Raw genomic sequence first — 25,000 nt, 5'->3', positions numbered from 1 at the left:
CTCTCTCCGTTTATGAATCAAAATCCTTAGTCAGGAGTGCAGGGTCAACAAGTAGAAATTATATGGAAGGCTTAGTTAAATCTCTATTTTATGCTCCCTATTCCCTGCATTCGTATTTGTAGTGCGACTTTCTTGGTAGGGACTGGGCTATTTATTGCAGAAGCTAATCTGTGTTGGTTCCTAAAAGTCATCCTATGGTCACAAAGGCTGTCGTCAGTGGAGGGACAAGGGGACCTAGCTATTTATCATAGTCACAGAAAGATTCAACCAAATCTAACTTTTTTAGTGACAGACTTCTATGATGTAGCCTAAGACATGGCTATAGTAAATCTAATTTGGAATTGGGAATTCAGATAATATTCACCTTCTCGTCAAGAGGGTTTAGAACTGGGTTTATGGGGGTCATAGTTTCCTAATTGTAAGTTGTGTAACACGGCTGGGGGAAACAAGTTCCTTTATCCCACCGGAAATTGGTTAACCTAATTTTACTCACAAATTAATATGGATTTTTTTCAAGGGTGAATCTGTATAACACGCATGGCATATAGGCCTAGCAGATTTAATTGTATTTGTAATCATTTGAGCTCTGTTTTTACATATTAGTTACTAAAAACAGATTTCTGTATCTTTACTTGTGTGATATGCATTTGGACCTTACTAAGGCCCCTGAATTTTATTTTACACAAACAAGCCCGCTTAATAAAGTCTGGTTGGTTTTGTGACCGTTCAGTGCAGAGGACTTTCCTTCCTAAATACACAGTTGAGTTAGCTCCAGTATATGTCAGTGCATTGCGCAGTAAGTATTTGGCCATTAACGATGTCTAGAAAGTAAGCCCTCGCATGGACAACTTACAAGCTTCCTGCCCGGTCTCCTCTGTAGGCGTGCAAGAAGTTCAGCATTCTCGTTTACACACTGTAAAAAGTTTCTGTGAATTTACAGCCAGATTCCAACATTATTCACCTGTTATTTGGAATAAACATGACTTTACTGTCATTGGTAAAATGAGTGGGTTAAATCTCACTAAAATACTGTTATTTAACATAGGCTAATGTTTTCCCCGGAACACAGACACTTCCTGTTATCCTACAACCGGACCTGTGTCACACCAGTGTCACACAGACACCACGCCACTTTTGGAGGATCGCTGGCATGTTTGAATAACGTTATTCTGAAAGATAGCATAGCACACAATGTCTATCTTTAAATTCACTGTTGTTTCAAATTGTCGGGTTATATGTTAATTGTCGGGTTCACATCTGACGACATTAGCCTACGTCGTCGGATGTCTCTGGAATGAAGCCAGTGAAGTCCCCGGAGATCAATGGCTGCCTGTCAACGGTTAACCTGACTTCGGCAAAAGGTAAGATTGACAATGTAAGATGTAGTTTGTCCGAATAGTTACTAGAGTAACTTAATCATTCCTGTCGTCTATGTCTAAACTTAACGTTTGTGCTGAGGATATACTAGGTTAACGAGGTGTCGGGGCAGCTAGCTGGTAACGTTATCCTTAGCACACTAGCTAGCAACTTTTAGCATGCCATATCAAAGCTGGCCAAACTCTTTTTTCTGTTAAATGTTGGGATTCGCCGGTCATGATTGAATTAGGAAATATAAGCGTTGGACATGTTTTACTTTTCTGTAAGAGACTGGGTTGATGAAGAAGCTAGCCTACTGTGAAGCAAAGATTCTAGAACAGAGCAAGATGGATCAGTTGCGTCAAAAGAATGAAGTACGGTACAGGACGCCATTTCGGTAAGCTCAGCAACATTTCTGACACAGTTCCAATCATATAAACCCACTTCAACAGCTGTTTTTGCCGTTGCCAGCTGTTTTTTGTTTTGTTTTGTTACTCGGTAATGATCTGGCCGTGTGAAAGGCACGATTTATTACTTTTCGGCTTACCAAAATGGCGCCCATGGAGCGTTAAAATGTACTTCAAAAAATCCAACGTATTCTCCGGCCAGTGATCCATCTTGCTCTGTTCTAGAATCTTTGCTGTGAAGTTTCTGATAGCACGCTAGCATAACGTCAATGGTTAGCAATCTCGTTTAAAAGTCAACGAACTTTTCTGTTCAAAGTTAGCGTTCGCCCCCACCATCACTACGTTAATTTGAACGTCAAATTTCGAAGGTTGTGTTGCCAATACAGGTGAATACATCCGCTGATCAGGTTTTAGCTTGCCGTTTGCAGGAATGTTTCATTGTTGTTGTTTTTTATGTGTTAACGTCCTTATTTTTTTCCAATAAGGTTATCAAGGAACGTAGTGGTGTACTGGATGGAGCTGCAAAGCCTAGCACTACCTTACACTGACAGACTTTGACTAGATTTGGTAAAGATTCTTGACAAGATTGTAGTCTTTTAACTAATATAATATAATGCCCCTCATTCAAGTTTTAGGCTACTCAAAAGACTACAATCTTTCAAGAATCTTTCCCAAATCTTGTCAAAGTTTGTCAGTGTAAGGTAGGCTTAATCAGGATTTCTGGAGCAAGGTAAGGTCCTAAATTATATGAATATCTACAATTAAAATTTGGTATAGTTTTATTTTTCCCAGTCAAAGAATCAAGAATTCCAAGAGGTGAAACAATGCATTTTCTACAGCAGCCAGTAATGTAGACGTGTAGGCTATATTAGAACATTTTAAACGATTAAATGATCTATAAAACCTTTTCTTGCAGGAAGCTGAAAGAAACATTCCATGACAAATTGATTGATTGGTGCCAGGGACAGGGGTGGCAATTGCCTCTCAAGGCAGACACCACGTTTGAGGTAAGTGTCAAGTACATGTAGCACCACAGTCAAAGGTTTGGAGACGCATAGATTTTTTTTTTTTTATTCCACTCCATTATAGACAGAATACCAACTGATATCATTTGCATTGCTTTTTTACCCAGGGCAGCAGTTTTCAGATTACATTCTGTGCTTACATAATTGCAAAAGGGGTTTTCAATGTTTTCTCAGTTAGCCTTTTAAAATGATGTTAGAGTAGTAAACAGAATGTGCTTTTGCAGCATTGGATGAATAGTTGTTAATAGTGGGCCATTTCTTTCTGCAACAGCCGAACACTTTTGCAAGTATGTAAGCACACAATGTAGTCTGAATCTGCTGTCCAGAACTATTTTTTGAGGTGGAGGATGAACGAACAGAAATAAACACTTAACAGTGAAAAATACTATTTTGTGTCTTAAAAGTATGTAAGTTGGCAATGGGACTGTTGTATATAAGGAATATAGCGTAGCGTATTTTGCAAGGCTGTGGTTACTTATCCGCTATCAAGGCCGCGACCATGAGTGTTATATTGCTTTAAGAACACACCTCCAAGATGACAACTGCCTTCCTTAGGAAGCTGAAATTTTTCCCTGCTTGAATCCTAATATACTCCATCAGTCTTAGTAACTCTCTCGCCCCCCCCCCCCCCCCCTCTCTCTCTCTCTCTCTCCCTCTCTCTCTCTCTCTCTCTCTCTCTCATGCAGAAAAAAGGCCCAGAAGAGATGTACAATCAGAAAGTACAGTAAAGTGAATGTTACTTGATGGGTTCTTCTTTAGGATTGCATACAGAACCACATAGCACACAATAGCCACAAGCCTAATGCAATGTTTTTGTTTTCTGTAATTATTATTTTTCTAATAATACATACTGTACGTACACATACATTCTGTACATACACTATATTGCCAAAAGTATTTGGTCACCTGCCTTGACCCCCATATGAACTTCAGTCACATCCTATTCTTAATTCATAGGGTTTGATATGACGCCGGTCCACTCTTTGTACCTATAACAGCTTCAACTCTTCAGGGAAGGCTTTCCACAAGGTTTAGGAGTGTGTTTTTGGGCATTTTTTACCATTCTTCCAGAAGTGCATTTGTGAGGTCACACACTGATGTTGGACAGGCTCTCAGTCTGTGCTCTAATTCATTTGTAAACACACTTCTAAACCTTGTGGAAAGCCTTCCCTGAAGAGTTGAAGATGTTATAGCTGCAAAGGGTGGACCAATGTCATATTAAGCCCTATGGATTAAGAATAGGATGTGACTGAAGTTCATATGGGGGTCAAAGCAGGTGACAAAATACTTTTGCCAATATAGTGTATGTGAGCCTAATGTGATGTTTTCTATAATAATAATAATTATTATTATTTTATACACATACATACTGTTCATTCATACATGAGCCTAATGCAATGTTTTTGTTTTTAATTACCTACCTCTGTGCTTTATTCACTGATACTAAAAATATCATTATAGTAAATCTACATTTGCTTTAATCACTATGTACTACTACATTTGCTGTTTGTGATGTGAAATAAAATACTTGTTAAATTTGTTATTCAGTTAAATAACAAATAAACAATTAAACAACAAACAATGATAACTGATGTGGAAAAAATGGATTTGTATCTTTGACATGTAATAAAATGAGTTAAATGTTCAATTAGTTATGCTTTGTCTATTATTCTTGGCATATGCTTCAGATATTCGATTTTTTCCCTTAACATTTCTTTACTATTTTCAGCTTTGGCACCGTTGTGCAAGAGCACAATTATGCAAGAGCTGGACCTTTATTTTAGGCTATAATGTCAGGTTGATGTTTCTAAATCCAGCTTTATTGTGAACATAGTCTAATATTGCTAAACCAACTTGTATTCTTCAAGGTTACAATAGTAAAGACACCTTTTAATATGCTGATTTGACAGTAGTCAAATGGCACTTATTTCCTGTAATTTTACAAATTCCGCAAGAAAGTTGTTAAATAACAGGAAGCTCCTGGAAATCTTAACAGTTGTTTCCTGATAATTTACATTAAGTTAATGTTGTTATTTTACAGGAACTTAATGTTATACCAGGCCACCGTTAAATAACAGGAATTGCCTGGAAACCCTGCTGCCAGTTGATTCCTGTTTTTTAACGGGATTTTTTTTTACAGTGCACAGGGCGGCAAAAAACACGAAAAAAGGACCCTGCTGCCTTTTAACAAGGAAGTCGACATTAAACCAACATACCATAAACATTTTGTCATCATTCCCGGGACACCGTAACACCGGGGCACATGAAACTTGGTGGGTATGTAGCCCCAGACAGTAGACTTTTACGAAAAAAAATTGTTTCCTTCCCGGGGTCCACTCCACCCCCGGGCTGGCCCCCCCGAAACCCAAAAATTACAGTTTTTCCTCAATAACTACCTGAACCGTGGCACCGAGGATGACGAAATGTTTATGGTATGTTGGTCTCAAGAGCCCACATCAACTTAGCTTTTAACCAGTTTGTGATTTGCACCCCCATGGTAAAAAATGAAAATGCAATATTATATTGCTTCAATCTCCCCTATCTTTGGATGAGATGTTATGAACTGCACCAAATTTCATTTGTATGATTATCCTGATATCCTCTGGGAGTATGGCAAGATCCAGTGGAATTCCATCCATGGGGGGCTATAAAATAAATGAATTTATGTGTATATTCAGGACTGTATACCCATCGGCCTGTAGATGGTGGTATTAAGCGAAGGGTTGCTCTGGGTGCTGGATGCTACGGTCATACACACACACAAACATGCAGGAATACACACACACACACACACACACACATACACACACAGACAAGCACAGGCACATGCACATGCACATGCACACACACACACACACACACACGCACAGGCACATGCGCACACACACACACACACTCGCACACACACAGACACATACAGTACCTACACACACACACGCACCAGCACACACACATATGTACATAAAATGGTACACACATGCACAAACACGCCCACATGCATGCACACACACCCTCACAAACACACACACACACACACACACACACACACACACACACACACAGTAGTAGGCAAGCACTGACACACAAAAGCAAGCGCACACATGCACACACTCATTTACACACATAAAAGTTGCAGTAGGGGATGGAGTAGACGATGGTAACAAAAGCGTGATTGATATTTGCGGAGAGAATGTGCAGGACTGAGCGGCGGTCATATTATGTATCGCTTTGCGGTACATACAGTTATTATTTATTATTCTTAAAGAATGTTATTCATCTAAAGGTTCGACTTCTGCTTATTGAGTGTAGTGCCCTCCCCAATAGCAGACTTTCACATTGCATGTTTGTTTGTAATGGATGCAAAACAGGCTTAGGCTATGTTGCACCGCATTATGTAATAACACAGCATTATGTAATAATGTAATAAATGTGCACGCCATTATGTAATAATTGCCGCATTCTGTAATAATCTGCCGCATTATGTAATAAACTTCTTGAACGCAATATGTAATACATTTTGCTGCATTATGTAATAAGTTATTACATATTGCGGTTGTTACTACATAATGCGGGTGTTGCGTTTTTTTTTTTGCCAAATGTAACAATTGGTGCATTATGTAATAACCAACCGAAATTGACATTTTCATTGAATAAAAACAGCTTAATAATGTGTATTTTACTCAAAATTAATGCTTACAAATTGCACTTAGCCTAAGCCACTACTTGATATTGCTCCTCCTGCAAGGTACTGATTGGGATTCATGGTGTCTATTACTGGCTAGGCAAGGCCTGCTAGTGTATGGCAATGTTTAAACGTAAATTATTAGGGCCCGAGCACCGAGGTGCGGCCGCTGAAGCGGCTGCACCGTAGGTGCAAGGCCTCATTGTTTTTGCTCAGATTAAATTTCTTCCGGGCCACGTTTTGCCTTTTTTTTCACCAACTTGGCATGCTCTGAAACTTTTGAAATTTGGAAGCTATGTGTGGAATTGGTAACACTACTAAGTGACAGAGCTCTGGCCAAGGATGTGGCTCAGGGACTCTATAGCGCCACCTAACGTGTTGTCTGTTGTGGTAGACACATACGTTCACGGAAATGGCCCAGATTTGGTGGATATGTGTGTTCTATTAAATTCAATTTTACATTTAAACTTAATAGTGAATCTTTGAAGAAGAATTTGAGTTATGATTATGATTTTTGCACATCACATATTTTGAAACACTCTCCTAGACAGTTTATCAAAATCATGTCATATAAGCTCTAAAATGATCTTGAGCGGTTTCTCAAGAGGAATTGCGACCAGATTTTTTAATTTTATAAGTATATTGAAATGGCGAAATTTAGAATTATGGCGTCTTATTAACAAACAGGAAGTTGGTGTTATAGGCAGAAAAAAGGTTTTAAATTGGATGTAACCTGGCAGCTATATGTGGAATTGCTTCTGCTAGTCAGAGACAGAGCTCTGGCCTAAGGTGTGGCTTCGGGACTCTATAGCGCCACCTAGCAGCACGTTATCTGTTGTGGTTGACACAAACTTTCACGAAAATGAACCAAATTTGGTGGACTTGTGTGTTATTGCTATCGCTAATCAGAGACAGAGCTTTGGCCTAGGGTGTGGCTTAGGGACTCTATAGCGCCACCTATCAGCACGTTATCTGTTGTGGTTGACACATACATTCACGAAAATGAACCAAATTTGGTGGGCACATGTGTTATTGCTATCGCTAGTCAGAGACAGAGCTCTAGCCTAGGGTGTGGCTTAGGGACTCTATAACGCCACCTAGCGTGTTGTCTGTTGTGGTTGACACATTCACAAAATCAACCAAATTTGGTGGGCTTGTGTGTTATTGCTGCCGCTAGTCAAAGACAGAACTCCGGCCTCGGGTGTGGCTTAGGGACTCTATAGCGCCACCTAGCGCATTGTCTGTTGTGGTTGACACATACATTCACGAAAATTAACCAAATTTGGTGGGCATGTGTATTGCTATAGCTATTTAGAGACAGAGCTCTGGCCGAGGGTGTGGCTTAGGGACTCTCTAGCGCCACCTAATGTGTTACCTGTTGTGGTTGACATATTCATTCACGAAAATGAATCAAATTTGGTGAGCTTGTGTGTTATTGCTGCCGCTAGTCAGAAACAGAGCTCTGGCCTAGGGTGTGGCTTAGGGACTCTATATCGCCACCTAGCGCATTGTCTGTTGTGGTTGATACATTTACGAAAATGAGCCACAATTGGTGGGCATGTGTGTTATTGCTACAGCTAGCCAGGGATAGAGCTCTGGCCTAGGGTGTGGCTTAGGGACTCTATAGCGCCACCTAGCACATTGTCTATTATGGTTGACACATTAATTCATGACAATTAGGTAGGCTTGTGTGTTATTGCTGCAGTTAGGCTTAGTTCACACTGGCAGTCGAAATCCGATGTCTTGCATATCCGATCAGAATCTGATCTTTCTGACTGACTGTTCTCATGGCCTGGCGCACACGCTGAATCAATCAATTAATCACATCCGTCACTCAGAATTACTTTGCAATTGTTTGTCGCAGTGCAAATGACGAAAGGGATACGTTGAAATCCTATTCAAGTGGTTCGACTGTTCAGATTGAGTCATATCCGATAGTAAGTGATATTGAAACCACCTTCGTATGTGGTGCGAATCAGCATTGTAAAAATCGCATTTCATGCGGTTTTGTGCAGTTCAGACTACCCAAAATTCAAGCTATATACAATCCAGATAAGCAAAAAATCGGATTTCGACTGCCAGTGTGAACTAAGCCTTAGTCAGAGACAGAGCTCTGGCCTAGGGTGTGGCTTAGGGACTCTATAACGCCACCTAGCCTGTTGTCTGTTGTGGTTGACACATACATTGATGAAAATTAACCAAATTTGGTGGGCATGTGTGTTGCTAATGCACATGCCCACCAACAACTACGCATTTCTTTTATAGATTCCGAAATGTCCTGGCCCGCCATCACCGCTTGCGGCTATATTTATTATTATTAATTTTGTTTTGTTGTACTACAAACTAAGCAGGATTTAGACTGAGATACTATGTCCTTAATGAACTTGAAAAGAAAACCTTAACCTTTTATGATAATATGTGTTAGCTTAGCTTATGGTTGGCTATGTCATAGCTCTAACTTAGCCAATAATATAATAATATCTGACAACAGAAAACAGAATGCATAGCACACCCATCTTGCCTACAGAATTGCTGTCATTCATCATCCAGTTGACAATAAATTGGTTAATTATCAGAAGCACTTAACCTCCAAACTTGATCTCATGACTAATATGACTGCAAATATTAATTGAAAAGAACCCCTTGTGCGTTTAAATGAGCACAACCAAAGTTAAAAGGTGGATTGTTACAATGTAAGCTGAGCAATAGTTGACATACTGTCCTCTTACTTAGCATTTTTGAGTAAAATACACATTATCATGCTGTTTTTAATCAACGGAAATGTCAATTTTGGTTGGTTACTACATAATGCACCAATTGTTACATTTGGCAAAAAAAAAAAATGCAACCCCCGCATTATGTAGTAACAACCGCAATATGTAATAACTTATTACATAATGCAGCAAAATGTATTACATATTGCGTTCAAGAAGTTTATTACATAATGCGGCAGATATTACAAAATGCGGCAATTATTACATAATGGCGTGCGCATTTATTACATTATTACATAATGCGGTGTTATTACATAATGCGGTGCTACAGGCTATTCTGAATGTCCATGGCGGGACGAATTAAGCTGAAGTCACGACCAGGCAATAAACCCCATGTATTCCAAGTAAATTCACTCACTATATTTTATGCAGGTGAGACATTCATCATTTTTAGAAAGATGTTAATTAATTGGGGCTATCAGGTAGGGGGTAGACTAGCCTAGAGTTTTGTGATAACCTAAGAAGACTGACGGCCTGTCATAAAGTGCACTGTAATTTGGATGTGCGGTGGTCTTACCCACGTAAAAACAAAGTGAAACTAGAAAAGCACTCAGAGAGTGCAGACCTCCGCCTGCATTGTTCTTCCTAGGTTGTCATACATTTGAAACTAAACTTTTCAGATCACCACCACGTGGTCATACCATGCCATTACACCACTAAGCTAAATACATAAAAGCCTCCGGAATCCCGACGGAATTACGGATCACTCCCAAAATTAATCGTTTCTTCCTTGGGTCATGTCCGACCTTTCCTGAAAAATTCATCGAAATCCATCCATTACTTTTTTAGTTATCTTGCTAACAGACAGACAGACAGACTGACAGACAGACACCGGTCCCCGATGAAAACATATACCTCCTTGGCGGAGGTAAATAACATTTTGTACTATAGAAACATTATATCTTTGGAAACATATTATTCTAGCTATAGAAATGGCATAGTGCATGGTATTTCCATAACCACGAGAAACAGTATACGCGATTCACGATGACTGCAATGAGTTAACATTCGACGTAGCAGCAATCCATCAGAAATAGCCCAACACCCTTGCAGTATCATTCATGACTGTCAAATACTGAAGTTGTGGGAAGTGTAGGCCTACATAGCTTAAACTGTATGTTTAATCTGTAAATTCGAGTTTAATGTCAGCATGTTGACTTTAAAGTCGACACGTCGAGATTAAAATCGACATGATATTTCAGCTTTATTCTCAAAATTTCGAGTTTAATGTCGACATGTTGACTCTAAAGGGATATTCCACCATTTTTTGAGTTTAGCCCATTTTCCACCTCTCCTCGAGCAAAACAGTTGATATTTACCTTTTTCCCGTTCATCCAGCCATTCTATGAGTCTGGCGATACAACTTTTAGCTTCAGCCTAGCATAGATCATTGAATCGGATTAGACCATTAGCATCTCGCCTGCCAGCATCATGCTTGTGGTGTACTGGTTGGGGCTTCGGCCTTGTGACCGGAGGGTTGCCGGTTCGATCCCTGACCAGTCCACCACGGCTGAAGTGCCCTTGAGCAAGGCACCTAACCCCTCACTGCTCCCCGAGCGCCGCTGGTTGGGCAGGCAGCTCACTGCTCTGGGTTAGTGTGTAATTCACCTCACTGTGTGTTCACTAATTGGGTTCAATTGGGTTAAATGCAGAGAAACTAATTTCCCTCACGGGATCAAAAAAGTATATATTCTATTCTTTCTAAAAGTGACTGTCACTAAGATTTTCCCATTTAAAATGTGCCTCTTCTGAAGTTAGAAAGTGCAATAAGACAAATTGAAAATGAAACCTGGCGTTTTCCTAGGCTGATTTGACATGGAACTACACTCTCACCTGGCGTAATAATCAAGGAAAGTTGCAAACGTACCATGGGCACAGTGATATCACACACTACTTCTGCTTGCTTGTACATTTGGGTACGTTTGTTAAGTTTGAGCGCAATTCCATCTGATGCTTTTGAGAATTCTTCATGTTTAATCCTGTTAGTTACACATGCTTCAGATATGATTTGTGTTTGTTTCCCATAGGCTAAACAAAGCCAATCTAAATGTGGAGTCTGGCCGAGCATGTTCCTTTAATACAAAAAGTTGTGTCCAGATTTATTTGAACAGTGACATTCATCTAGGCTGCAGCCTACAATTTATCATAGCCCTTAGTAGGCTACTGCTACATGGTCATTATCGGGAAATAGGCCCTTGACGGAACAAGACCGGTTTACCCTGTCGGGACCTATATTCCGTTAATGACCGGCGTTTAGGCTACATTATCCCTTAAAAATCAATTGTTTTGCTCAAGAGGAGGGGGAAAATTACCCTAATTCTCCAAATGGTGGAATATCCCTTTAGAGAAAGAAAAAGACACATGCATGTGTTCAGCAACCGCTACACAGTCTCAGTGTTCATCTCAGGATGATATCTGGGCCTGCAGCTGCCTTCCGTATGTTCACACTTGACTTGTTTAATGGCATATAAGAGAGAAGATAATGTGTATTAAAGTTATCAGCTGACCTCCTAGGGCCAGCATTCAAAGTACAGAAAACTAGATTAACATCTGTTGAACTTTTCATCATGATTATCATCTCAATTCAGTAATTCAGAGCCGTTTTATCTAACTTTTCATGAAGTGATGTTCACAGCCCCAAACTACCACAGCCATGGCCAGTTTGGTACCAGAAGATCAAGGTACGTTTTTATCCCTATTTCCAATTTCTTTGATATTTTAAAGCCTTACTGTTGTTTAGGCTGATACATGGAGAGGCACTAAAGAAATCACATCGCTACTTTTTATACCATTTTTTTTTTTAATCAGGCCCACAGTTCTTCAGGAAACACAAGGGGGAGCTAGAGATGCGTCTTGGTGTCCTTGCACCTCTTCTGATCGACCTGGAACGTTCTAGTGTTCTCTCTCGTCTAGAGAGGGAACAGGTGCAGAGCAAACCAACCCCCCAAGAACAGAACCATGTTCTCATCACCATGCTGGAGAAGAAAGGGGCCGTGGCCCAAGAGAGGTTCTATGAGGCTTTGAAGTCTAATGACCCTCTTCTGGTGGAGGATCTTCAGCCTTCAGCACAGAGCCCAGCAGTGCCTGAGCCACAGCAAGGAGGAGGTAAGGACCTGGGTCAAGTACCATATTCACTATACTGTGTGTGTGTTTGTGTGTGTGTGTGTGTGTGTGTGTGTGTGTGTGTGTGTGTGTGTGTGTGTGTGTGTGTGTGTGTGTGTGTGTGTGTGTGTGTGTGTGTGTGTGTGTCTCACTATTGGAGCCAGATATGTTAGACTTGGAGATCATGTACTGTATCTTTCATAGCAAAGAGGAATATGCTTGGTGCTACATGATTAAAATGATCACAAGTTAAAACAGGTAAAACTACATTCACCCTAGAAAGGCAAAGGAAAAGCAAAAGCAAAAGCAAAATACTACTCTGATAATGATGATGATGATGATGATGATACATGTCAAATATACACTCAGACTCTGATCGTGTATTTTTCGATGCTACATGATTGAAATAATACATCACAAGACAGTTTAGCTAGAATTATATTCACCCAAGAAAGGGTGAGAGGCCAAAAAGGAAAGGCAAAAAAATACTACTCTGATAATGATGGTGATGATGATGTACTGTAGTAATAACCATATAGGCTAAGATAAACACTCAGGTATCGCATATTCAATCCTATTTTTTGTTGTCTTCACAAAGCACCAACCCCAGCAGTGCCTGAGCCACAGCAAGGAGGAGGTAAGGACCTTACTGTAGGTCAGGTATTTGACCACTGGGTCAAGTGCCATATACTGTATTAACAATATGTGTGTGCCTGTGTGTGTGTGTGTGTGTGTCTTTCACTATTGGAACCCGATACTACATACGTATTAAAATAGGCTGTGTGTGTGTGTGTTTGTGTGTGTGTGTGTTTACATACATATTACAACAGTTTATTCATTGGGATTTATGAGCGTTAGACTTGAAGATTGATCATGTATCTTCAATAGCACATATGAATTTGTTAAAGGATGCTACATGATTAAAATGATAGGTGTACATCACAAGTTTAGCTAAAACTACATTCACCCAAGAAAGGCAAAGGAAAGGCAAAAGTAGAATGCTACACTGATGATGGTGATGATTATACATGTAGTAATAACCATATAAGGTATACATTTTATTTTTGTTGTCTTCACAAAGATGCTGCAAAGATAGTTACAAAATCTTCACTGAAAATGAAGCTTCAGAACCATCTAAAACAGAGGTTTTCTACTATAAACCAACATGATAAAAAGTACAATGTACAAGACATGTACACTGATCTTTACATTGTAACGGGCCGCACTGGAGGAGTCAGTTGTGAACATGAAGTGGCAGCAATTGACATGACACAAATTGGGGCTAGACCAAGCTCTGAAGATGAACAAGTCAAGATGGCAGACATATTCAAAGTCAAATCTTGCAGCAAAGTTTTGACTTTGGGAATTGCTGGTGTGGGAAAAACTGTTTCAGTGCAGAAGTTTGTCATGGACTGGGCTGATGACAAATCAAATCAAGACATAGACTTTGTTTTTGTTTTTTTATTTCGAGAGCTAAACTTGAAGAAAGGAAAATGCTTCAATCTTTTAGGTCTTCTTTTGTTATTCTACCCTGATCTCAAAGAATTGAAAACAATTACAGAATTCAGTGAAAGCAAAATTCTCTTGATCTTTGATGGTTTGGATGAAAGCAGACTCCAGCTGAACTTTGAAGAGTGGACCTCTGAGCCTGACAAAGAATTCTCCGTGGACATCCTCATATCTAGTCTCATTAAAAGTATGCTACTGCCCTCTGCACTCATCTGGGTCACAACCAGACCAGCAGCAGCCAGTCTGATCCCTGATGATCTCTTCAACTTGGTGACAGAGGTGCGAGGATTTAATAACACACAAATAATCGACTTCTTTAAGACGAGCATTAAGGATGCAGCAAAGGCCAACAGTATCACTGATCATATCAAAAAGAACAGAAGCCTTCACATCATGTGTCACATTCCAGTATTCTGCAGTATCATAGCGAGCGTACAGGATGAAATACTGAGGAATGAGAGCAAAGGTGAAGGGGCCAAAACGCTGACGGAAATGTACACACTTTATAGTGTAACTCAGATCAAAACAATGAATGAAAAATACAAGGCCAAGATGAGTGCAGAAGAAAAAGGCCAGTTGCTTGTTAAGCTTGGGAAACTGGCATTCAAACATCTGGAGAAAGGCACGCTGATCTTCTATGAGAAAGACTTGACAGAGTGTGGTATTGATGTTACATCTGGAACATTGAGGGCTGGCCTTTGTACACAGATCTTCAACGTGGCGAGTGCTACAACTGGAGAGGAGCTATTCAGCTTTGTGCACTTAAGCGTACAAGAATTCTTGGCAGCTCTTTATCTTCTTAAGAAAAATTCAACTCACTGGACCAATCGCCCCTTAGTCAATACCTTGAAGGAGAAGACCAGCTGGCTGTCCAAACACTCACGGGTTAACCTCTACACATCTGCTGTGGATGAAGCACTGCAAAGCCAGAATGGACATTTAGATCTTTTTGTGCGCTTCCTTCTTGGACTGGCTCCAATGTTGGAGCCTAAAATCCGGTCCCCACTGGATTTGATTCTGCCACGTTTATATGTCAGAGAAGAGAGCATCAGCAAAACAGTCCAACACATCAAAGTGAAGATCAGGGAAAGCATCTCATCAGAACGGATCATCAACCTCTTCCACTGTTTAAATGAGCTTGGGGACAACACACTGGTTGATGAAATCAACAGGTAACTAAATAACACATCATTTCCTTCTGCAAATTTAAATGCCAGTGTTCTACCTCTGAAAAAAAAAGCTTATTGGTTTACATACATCTACTGTAACTGTTGTGGTGATGGGACTGATTGTGAAAGGAAATGCCTGGGAAAGGGAATGATTGTGTGCATAAAATGAATCCAATCAAATTGTAATATAATTCAATTATATTCTATATTATAGTAATTTCTATTGTGAAATTATTGTGTTTGTTACTTAGGTACATAAAGTCAGCAGATGAGGAGAAGAAACTGACTCCAGCCCAGTGTTCAGCTCTGGCTTATGTACTGCTGATGTCAACGGAGGACTTGGAGGAGTTTGATCTGAAGAAATACCTGAGATCACAGGAAGGGTTCCGTCGAATGCTTCCTGTAGTGAAAGTGTCAAGAAAAGTTTGGTGGGTATAAATAAAACATTTTTTAGCAGACTAATTTTGTATATTAACCCCTTAGTACAAAATGCTGTCTTGCTTGGTTCTACATAATAGACAAACAAATAAACACAATAGACAATAAACAACTTACTGACTTACTGAAAGAATTTAGTGACCTACAGTACAGCATACCCTGTCTGAAAACATGAGATTCATCATGATCTCTCATATGGCGAACTTAAGATAAGAGCAAAAGGTCCATGCTGGGATAGCACGTAGTAGTTTGAAAAGGTGTGGATTCGATTCAAGCACTGTACCCTTGAGTAAAGGCACTTAACCCCAAGTCACTCTGGGGAGAGTGTCCCTTGTAATAGAAGTGAATGTTACAAGTCTCTTTGGATAAAAGCATCTGCTACATAAATGTAAATGTAAATCCATGCTGTGGCCTCATTCAGGACCAGGAAGCAAACTGAGGTGAGACTCATCAGACAAGAGATTTTGAGTTTGTTTCACATGCTTCGTTATTGCTTTTTACTGGAATGAAGATTGAATGCTGCATCAACCAAAGAAACATAATTTTCGCTACCAACACCTTTAGATTTTTCTTACACATCACATGTGTTTGTTAAACAGGCTGAATCAGTGTCACCTCTCTAAAACAAGCTGTGAAATGATGGCATCAGTGCTGCAGAGGACACCTTCCCATCTGAGAGAGCTGGACATGAGTAACAATGACCTGCAGGATGAAGGAGTGAAGCTGCTCTGTGTGGGACTAAGAGGTCCACAATGCAAGCTGGAGACACTGAGGTCAGTTGACAAATTTAATGCAAGTACCATGCACATCTCTATCTGGTATCTTTTCCTCTCCACACTAAAAATGACCTCTCAGTAAGGTCTGATCAAGCTACCTACTGCCCTACCAATGTTCAGCACAGCCCACACTCACAGTGAATCACTACATTTACAGGTGTATAAGACAGACCCAACAGGTGAAATTCAGCATAAACTCTTCAGAAATAGCTCTTCAGAGCTCTTTGGCTCATTAGGTGCCAATATACTGTATACAGCTGTGTCATACCGGTATTTCATTCATAACAGTGTAAACGCAGTAAATAAAGGGACAAGATAAAATGTTCAACCATGCAGATTGTTTAAAAGTTTGATTTGTTTAGAACTGACAATGAGCTCCTGTGCACAAATAATGAATATTGTTGTAATGTGTATTTATACTTTATACTGTATATCTGTAATATATCTGCATACTCTCTTATTTGCTCCCAGTGTGAGGTATTGTACAACATTTTGAACACTCAGGTCTCTGTCAGGTACATCAAACAGAGTAGATGATGGGTTTTGAATTCAGAAAGATTATTCATAAATGCTGGCACATGATCAAATCTGACCGCAGATTGCCTGCAAGTAGACATACCTCATCTCATAAACATTCCAGATGCAACTATACGTATTGGTACGTGTTAACTGTGAACAACATAGTTTAGCTAAATTTGCTGACACTGGCCCTATGCTCGATGAGAAGTACATGAAGCAGGTCATTTAAAAAAAAAAAAATCTTCCTCCTCTGCCCTCTGGCCCCACCTAGAGTCTATAGTGAGATTTGCAAGACATCCAACGCCTCCATTTCAGATGTACCAAATAGGGCCAGGGGTGTAGGCTATCTAACAGAGTGTTAATCACTGCTCATGTACACGCATTTCATAGCGTCCTCCCCTCCTTCCTCCCCTGCACTCTATTGCTCTCCCTTGTGGGGAGGAGGAGGTGAGGGACTGAAGTTCTTCGCAATACCCTGCCTATGGGACCTTTAATTGAGTGTCGGACATTCGACTGGGTGTGTCGGTTGTGCGCCAGGTGGCCATAAATTAATTGATTAATTGATCAGTCCACTCTGCAGCATTTAGAGAAGGAACTGTCAGGCTACAAAGTCTGTAATTGCTGCAGGAGGAGGATTCTGTGATGAAAACTCATTTCAAGCACAACTCCATTCTTACAAGCAGAAATTATTATTTTAGTCTGTGCCCTCTAATCATTTCCCTCCTTGTTTGAAGGATAATGTGCCAGTTACGTTACAGGATGTTAATAAGAATGTCTTATAGTAATGAGATAGTAAAGGATAAAAATGTATTCATGCCACCATTCTGTTTTCTGATGTCTGTCTCTTGCCCTCTCACTCTATGCAGACTTGCTGGTTGTGAGCTAACAGAGGAATCCTGTAAGGCTGTAGCCTCTGCTTTGCAGTCCTCCATCTCCCTAAAGGAACTGGACCTGAGTCACAATGACCTGAAGGATTCCGGATTTCAACTTCTCTCTACAGGACTCAGTAGCCCTCACTGTAAACTGACGACTTTAAGGTTTGTGTGCACACATTGTGGCACTGTTGGCTGCCTGTCTATAAATCTTTGGAATAAAGCATCAGCTGTAGTATGTGTTAAATCAGACTGAGTCAGTAAATCCCTATGTGCTGAAAACTAATTTCCAGCTCAACTCTATTCTTGCAAACAGAAACTATTAGTCAGTGTCTTCTATTCCTTTCCCTGTTTATTTGTATGATAGTGTGTCAATTTCTGGTAAAGAATGTTTAATAAGTTTTTGTTTTTTTTGGGGGGGGGGTGTTCAAAGCTAAAAATGTTGATAATAATGATAAGCATATGATGTATGCATGACATCATTCTGTTTTCTGAGATCTGTCTCTTGCCCTCTCACTCTATGCAGACTTGCTGGTTGTAAGCTAACAGAGGAATCCTGTAAGGCTGTAGCCTCTGCTTTGCAGTCCTCCATCTCCCTAAAGGAACTGGACCTGAGTCACAATGACCTGAAGGATTCTGGAGTTCAGCTTCTCTCTACAGGACTCAGTAGCCCTCACTGTAAACTGACATCTTTAAGGTTTGTATGTGCACACATATTGTGGCACTGTTGGCTTCCTGTCTGTAAATCTTTGGAATAAATTATCAGCTGCAGTATGTGTTAAAACATCAGTGAGTCAGTGCCAGCTGCAGGATGCAGTTTAAGATCAAGTACATTGTCATGTTGATATTAACAGAATGACAGTAGATCCAGAGGTGATTACCAGAGTATTTAAAACGACATGCTTTAACAAGGCAACAGGGCCAGATGGCATGTCTGCTTTTCTTATTAAAACATTTGCAGAGGAACTCCCACCGGCCTGGCATCCACTCTTTCAGCTCTCTATAGATTCCCAGTGTGATGTGGCAGCTCATAGGCGCGTCCTAATGGCGGCCGCTATGAGCTTTCATCTGCATTTTACCGTTTGAACTCACTCATGCTGATAACTTCACTCCTGTCCTCCATTACTACATGTACTCATTGGTCATTCCCCATGCTGTGTGTATTGTTAGTGTGTGTAGAAACAGAAGGGTGCACACATACTGAAAACTGTGCCAGACATTTCACTCACCTTTCATTCATTCACTCCATATAAAATGATGTTTATTGAAAATATCCATATATGGCAGTAACATCAGACAGGTTACGTCTTACGCAAATATTTAGACAAAAATGCACCAGCGTCTCCATTTCCTGCGGAGACTGAGAGTCTTTGGGGTTTGTGAGAGCATCATGTTAATTTTGTATAGAGCCACCATAGAGTCCATCTTGCACTATGGCATCACCAGCTGGTTTGGACATCTGACAGTTAAGGTCAAGGCCCAACTAGGTAATGTGGTCACATTACCAACACAACAGCTGGACAAATGATGGAGTCCCTTCTCTCCTCACTCTCCAAGACATATCTGAGCAGTCCACTCTACAGCAGGCTGACAGAATTCTATCTGACCCCTCCCATGTGCTGTAACAAGAATATGAGCTCTTGAACACAGGAAGGAGGTACAGGGTCCCTTTCTGTTTAGCACAATCACTACAAACATTCCTCTGTCCCCCTGTCAGTCAACATGATGAATGGGCAACGTGGGCAGAACAGTAGGAAGGCCCAAAACCAATACTAAGTGCTGAGTAGGGGGCTGTGTATGGGGGCTGAACTGAGTGGAGATGTGCTGAGGCTGTGGTGTATGGATGTGCTGTGTTTGACTGGAGAGTACAGAGAGAGAGAGTGAGTGTCTACTTTGGGACTGTGCTTAATGGGACTGGGTGGGAGAGAGTGCTATTTATGGGCTATGTATTGGGCTTTTAATATGATGGGAGTGTCATTTATGGCATGACAGATGGCTGTGAATGTGTGCCCTTTTTGTAATTTATATTTTGATTTACTCTATGTATAACATATGTGCTATGTCCTGTGATGTGTTGTGTATTGTGGCTGTGGCAGCTTACCCCTTATCCAAAACACATTTCTCCCTTGGGAGACCTGATAAAGGAACCTTGATGCAGGAATTTCAGAACAGTGGAAAAGAGAATGCAAAAGTTAACTCCTAGGAATGTGAATCACCCCTGCTGCCCACATGACACTACAAGACAGCAACAACAAGTGTGTAATGTAGTGTTTCTCCAGTCCATGTCCCTGCTGTGTACATAATGTGAGTGCTACACACATCTGTGTCTGTGTCCATCCTCATGAGATACAGTGACCTCATGGTGCTGAAGGATGGCCTGAAAATGTCCAGTGTTCAAAGACTGACCTTCCACTCTCCTTTGAAACAGGCTCAATCTGTGCCACCTCTCTAAAGCAAGCTGTGAAATGATGGCATCAGTGCTGCAGAGGACACCTTCCCATCTGAGAGAACTGGACATGAGTGACAATGACCTGCAGGATGAAGGAGTGGAGCTGCTCTGTGCAGGACTAAGAGATCCACAATGCAAGCTGGAGACACTGAGGTCAGTAATTAGGAATGTTATGTAATATGATATTTTACCCACCAGTGTGCCTGTGCATATCATTCAAATGGACATCTCTGAATATTGATAATGATCTGCTCTTGGTGACATTTAGGGATTGTCACCAAACTAATGACTTGTACACATTCAATGCATTTTCCTTCATTTATAATTAAGAAAGAGCATCTCTTGTTTCAGACTGTCTCTTTGTCTCATCACACATGAGGGCTGTTCTCTCTTGTCCTCTGCCCTCAAATCAAACCCCTCCTACCTGAAACAGCTGGATCTGAGCTACAATCACCCAGGAGACTCAGGTGTCAGAGAGCTCACAGACAGACTGAATGATCCCAGCTGTAAACTAGAGACGTTGAGGTGAGATGTATTACACCTTAGGTGTCTTTCTAGTGGAGCTGTTCATCCATTTGTGTCCTGTGTTGGAGAGCTTTCTGTGTGGAGACTGGATATTCTGTCACGTTTCCAGATGATTTCCTTCCACATATTAAACTGGGCATGATGTGGCCCTTTAAGTACTGCAAGTAAAAGGCAATCCCCCACACTTACACACACATATGAGGCTTGTGAACAGTTTGAGAATAGCAAGTGTGGCTTGGTAGCTGGCCATGGTCCTGGGATGCCAGTAGTGAAGATCACATGCGAGTGATGTCCAATAACTGCTTCTCTGGGTTGAGAATTTTTTTTTATAGTAGGCCTGTCGCCTAGCCTAGAAATCTAGACACACCTGTCGCCAACTGTTCAGACTGAGTCCTCAAGATCGCTTTCATCACAGGCCACTAGCTGAGGGAAAGTAAACAGGAATTGGAAACCTGGTAAACTAGTCGGATATCTTGCATTAGACTAATCTTGGGTGGATGTAGATTAGTAGGCGTCCAAGGACTAATGACCAAGCATACGATTTCCATTGCTAGGGATACGTTTGTTCTCATGACTAGAAGTGAAGGCTGAATAGTGCGTATCTGCCCAACTTAGCCTGAGACCGGTGGGAAAAGCATCTGTGGTGGAGGGTGAGCTGGATGGGGAGGACTGTGTAATGATATGAGATGTAGTGATTAAGTGTAGGCAAGAGTGAGCATCTTCTCTGTTGACCAGATTTGTGGCAGTATAATAGGAGACTGAGAATGTAGAATCACCATGGCCACAGCGAGGTAAGGGGATGCATTACTACCATTAGAATAGAAGTGGAAAGACTGTAAGAAAATATGTTATGCTAAGTATGTTCTAGACACTGGAATACATTGACAGAAAGGTGATTTAGAAGAGTGGAGGAGAGGCTCAAGTCAGCGTAACTCAGTCAGTGTTACTGATTGGTTAATATGCCCTGTTTGATATGAACCTTTAGGCTATTATGATCCATGACTTGTAGATAAGGACACGTGGATGCAGATCTATGCCAGATTAACCTCACTATGCCACATTTCCTCACTACATCTCAACGGCCAAATGGCAAATATGAGTGCGAGGCTGAAAGTGAGCCTGGAACAGAATCTGTAGCTATTATAAATGTGGGCCTCCTGCATGACTGAAGGTGGAAACTCTGCATTCCAGATCATGAGCAGGTTGTGAGTTATCAGAGCAGCGCAGGGGTCTGGCATATCCTGCGTCTGCATTCTGTGCATGCGGTGCTGGCTAAGTGTGTGACTATTACATCCACGCGGCAGGTGGAGGTGTAGCGTGCCTCCAGATTTGTGCAAGCGGGGTGGACATTTGAGCAATGGCCCAGATTGTGTTGTGCTTGCTGCTGGGCTCAGTGAAATATAGCTATGATTTACGGAGCACCGTGATCAAGTTGGACATGGTTGAATTGCACTGTGATACACACAAGCACACGGGAGTGGCTACTGTTCATATGTTGTACGAGCCATGAGAACGATGGGTGTCGGGGCTCAGTGGAGCTTTTGCAGCATTTCTCAGAGCTCAGCAGAGCTGTTGCTGCATGGGTCTCAGCAGAGCTGTTGCTGCATGGGTCTCAGCAGAGCTGTTGCTGCATGGGTCTCAGTAGAGCTGTTGCTGCATGGGTCTCAGCAGAGCTGTTGCTGCATGGGTCTCAGTAGAGCTGTTGCTGCATGGGTCTCAATAGAGCTGTTGCTGCATGGGTCTTAGGGCTCATTTCATCCTATATGTGGCAGCCTTAAGCAACAACTGGACCTGGGCTGGAAGAAAACTGTTAGAATACCATTTACGTGATTAATATCCAATATTCAGCACGATACAACATACGACACAGTATACATGATAGGTAGACAAGGCATGAATAGGCATGAACTGATGAGTAGGTAGATGGCATGAAATGATAGGCATGAAATACGTGAGTAGGCAGATGGAATGGAATGTTGTTCCATGGCACTGCTGGGTGCCCAAGCTGATGGTGCGGGGAAGTCCAGCGTGGCTCCGGGCATGGAATGGGTAGGGGTAGAGGGGCAAAGGGAGGGAGCAGTTGCCCCCAAACAACTGGAAGGGGGCAGCCTGGGAGGGAAGTCCTGGCTGGGGGTGTTGGAGGGGGAAGGGAAGAGGGGGGACGTAAACGGCAGTAAGGAGGGTTTTATTCCCTACCAACGGAAGTGGGGTGAGTGATGGCTGTCAATCAACCCTATGCTCTTCCCAAACTTTGTTTAGAAACATCATTAAATGCTGAGATGGAGCTGGGGAACAGCATTCTAACATGGTGTGAAGGTCCTTGCTGTATAGAATGTATTGATAAGAAAATAGAAGTCTAGTTGTGTGTGTGTGTGTGTGTGTGTGTGTGTGTGTGTATGAGAGAGAGAGAGAGAGAGAGAGAGAGAGCATGTGTTGAGAAGTAAATGGAAGTTTACTCTTGATATTGAATATGATATTCTCAATATTGAATTCATAATAAACACATCTCATACTAAACTCAGTGATGTGTCAAAACTGTATTTTCTTCTCTCATCCTTAAGGTATGACCATGGAGGAGAGTGCAGGATTAAACCAGGACCCAGAAAATGTGAGTGATTTTACTTTTCCTGAAAAAAGCTGTTCACATGATTTACATGGACGTATTCATGTGTGTGTGTGTGTGTGTGTGTGTGTGTGTGTGTGTTCTGTCTATTGCCTCTATCTGTGTGTGTGTGTGTGTGTGTGTGTGTGTGTGTGTGTGTGTGTGTGTGTGCGTGTGCGTCCACAGAAGAGGAGAACCATGCACTCCTGTTTACACATTCCTGCTTGTGTGTGTTGGGAGTGTTGATTGTGTGTGTGTGTGTGTGTGTGTGTGTGTATCGTTAGTGTTGTGTGTGTTGTCAGTGTTGTGTGTGTGTGTGTGTGTGTGAGGGAGTGTTTGTGTGTGTGTGTGTGTGTGTGTGTGTGCGTTGGGAGTGTTGTGTATGTCAGGGATTAAAGTTTTCCGGCACCGTGCCGGAATTCCGGCGTGCAGCCATTGACTGCGTTCATTTTTAAAAATATATTATTTATTTGCTAACGCTATTGAAAAACACGCAGCATTCGTTAAGCTGAATTTCCTTTCCCTGCTCTCCCTCTCTGTCACTCAGCGTCACGCTCCCTTTAATACACAAACACACACACACACACTCAGACACAGACACAGTCTCCCCTTCGTGCACACCGAGTCTCCTTAACGAGATCATCCCTGGAAGCGTGGTCGCACTGATGCACCTGACGCTGCGGGTGGAAGCATAAGTTCTTCCGCAAATTTTGTAGACTATGCGTGCAACTTTACCAAACAGTATAGAAGTAAACGAATTCTCCTTGGCCCACTCTCGTGCGCACTGACACCCGCCCCTCGACATGCACATTTAATCCAAACAAAACATTCACAATCGTGAACGCAATGACGCACAGAAGACGACTAGCTGAATTATTGTTAAATACGGTTAGCATCATTAGTAGGCTATGCTGCACACATCTGATTAAAACTCTGCATTCAAGTTGACTGACCATCTCAATACCAATGTTTTTCAACTCCAAGATTTAAAGGGCCTGTCCCAAGGAGGAAAAGTATGAGCTTACCTTGAAACTTAAACACACGTGGGGACACTGAACAGTCCAACCAGCTAGAGTATGATAAACTAGCCAACTATGCTACTTTGTTTACAATATTTTGAGGCTTCAATCAAACAGCTGAATTTAAGAGGTGAAGTTGTAATGTGAATAGCAGGCTATAAGCTGCATAAAGTTTGCTGTTATGAATCTCAGAAATGTCAGTATATAGAATGTATAAATAATTGTGTGTGTGTGTGTGTGTGTGTGTGCTTTACATCTTGTTAAAAAATCATTGAATAAATAAATTCACATTATATGAAAGCAAAGCGATAAAAAGTCAGACATGAGGCGACCACCACACATTGCCTTCTAATCTGTGGGAAACACTGTTATTACTCTTTAGAAAGAGAATAATTGTCTTTTTTTAATACCTTAACTTAAATGGTTTGCAACTAAATCTTATTCTTCAAATGCCTGCCTTCCAATTTCACATATCCTTGACACCTTATGATTGTAGGTCAATTTGTAACCTGTCAAAGACAAAGATTAGCAGCAAAACTTGATATAAAAAGAAATCCTAAATGCTACATAACAAGTAGCATATTGTAGTGTGTTGGACTACTATTGCCTATTGGCCTTTCTTGGTGTCCAACATCACAAACAAGGCCTGTGTCGTGTGCAAACACTCCAAAAAATAAACCGGTTTCCAATCGATCGACCAACATACTGTAGTGTCGTATAGAGTCGCATGCACGAGTCTAAAAAAGTTCAGGCTCAGGATTTTTTTTTGCTTTAAT

The 25,000-nt window shown here is 41.2% G+C and overlaps 1 protein-coding gene and 2 long non-coding RNA genes across 4 annotated transcripts in view; all 3 read left to right on the top strand.

Moving 5' to 3' along the window:
• Positions 1 to 19,237, top strand: part of LOC134087398 (NLR family CARD domain-containing protein 3-like) — a 22,146-nt gene extending 2,909 nt beyond the window's left edge. Inside the window, exons 1-9 of one of the 2 annotated variants that reach the window (XM_062540877.1) lie at positions 4,987 to 5,065; positions 11,868 to 11,925; positions 12,053 to 12,349; positions 12,945 to 12,983; positions 13,428 to 15,027; positions 15,276 to 15,452; positions 16,062 to 16,235; positions 17,624 to 17,794; positions 18,156 to 19,237. In XM_062540877.1, coding sequence (XP_062396861.1) covers positions 11,898 to 11,925; positions 12,053 to 12,349; positions 12,945 to 12,983; positions 13,428 to 15,027; positions 15,276 to 15,452; positions 16,062 to 16,235; positions 17,624 to 17,794; positions 18,156 to 18,387 — 2,718 coding nt within the window. In that variant the 5' untranslated portion in view covers positions 4,987 to 5,065; positions 11,868 to 11,897 and the 3' untranslated portion in view covers positions 18,388 to 19,237. Of the gene's footprint in view, positions 1 to 4,986; positions 5,066 to 11,867; positions 11,926 to 12,052; positions 12,350 to 12,944; positions 12,984 to 13,427; positions 15,028 to 15,275; positions 15,453 to 16,061; positions 16,236 to 17,623; positions 17,795 to 18,155 lie in introns of those variants that run through there. The other variant, XM_062540870.1, reaches the window with a different exon arrangement.
• Positions 1,066 to 3,796, top strand: LOC134071914 (uncharacterized). The gene is made up of 4 exons (XR_009937133.1): positions 1,066 to 1,361; positions 2,249 to 2,493; positions 2,680 to 2,770; positions 3,475 to 3,796. It is a non-coding gene; the product is annotated as an uncharacterized LOC134071914 (long non-coding RNA).
• Positions 19,238 to 22,786: 3,549 nt separating the features above from the next.
• The window catches only part of LOC134071807 (uncharacterized), a 6,087-nt gene continuing 3,873 nt past the window's right edge, over positions 22,787 to 25,000 (top strand). Inside the window, exon 1 of the long non-coding RNA XR_009937132.1 lies at positions 22,787 to 23,211. This is a non-coding gene — a long non-coding RNA (uncharacterized LOC134071807). The remainder of the gene's footprint in view (positions 23,212 to 25,000) is intronic.

Source organism: Sardina pilchardus, chromosome 1 (genome assembly GCF_963854185.1).
Source record: "Sardina pilchardus chromosome 1, fSarPil1.1, whole genome shotgun sequence".
Lineage (NCBI taxonomy): Eukaryota > Metazoa > Chordata > Actinopteri > Clupeiformes > Clupeidae > Sardina > Sardina pilchardus.
The sequence above is the reverse complement of the archived record's forward strand: the minus strand, read 5'-3'. Positions and strand labels throughout refer to the sequence as shown.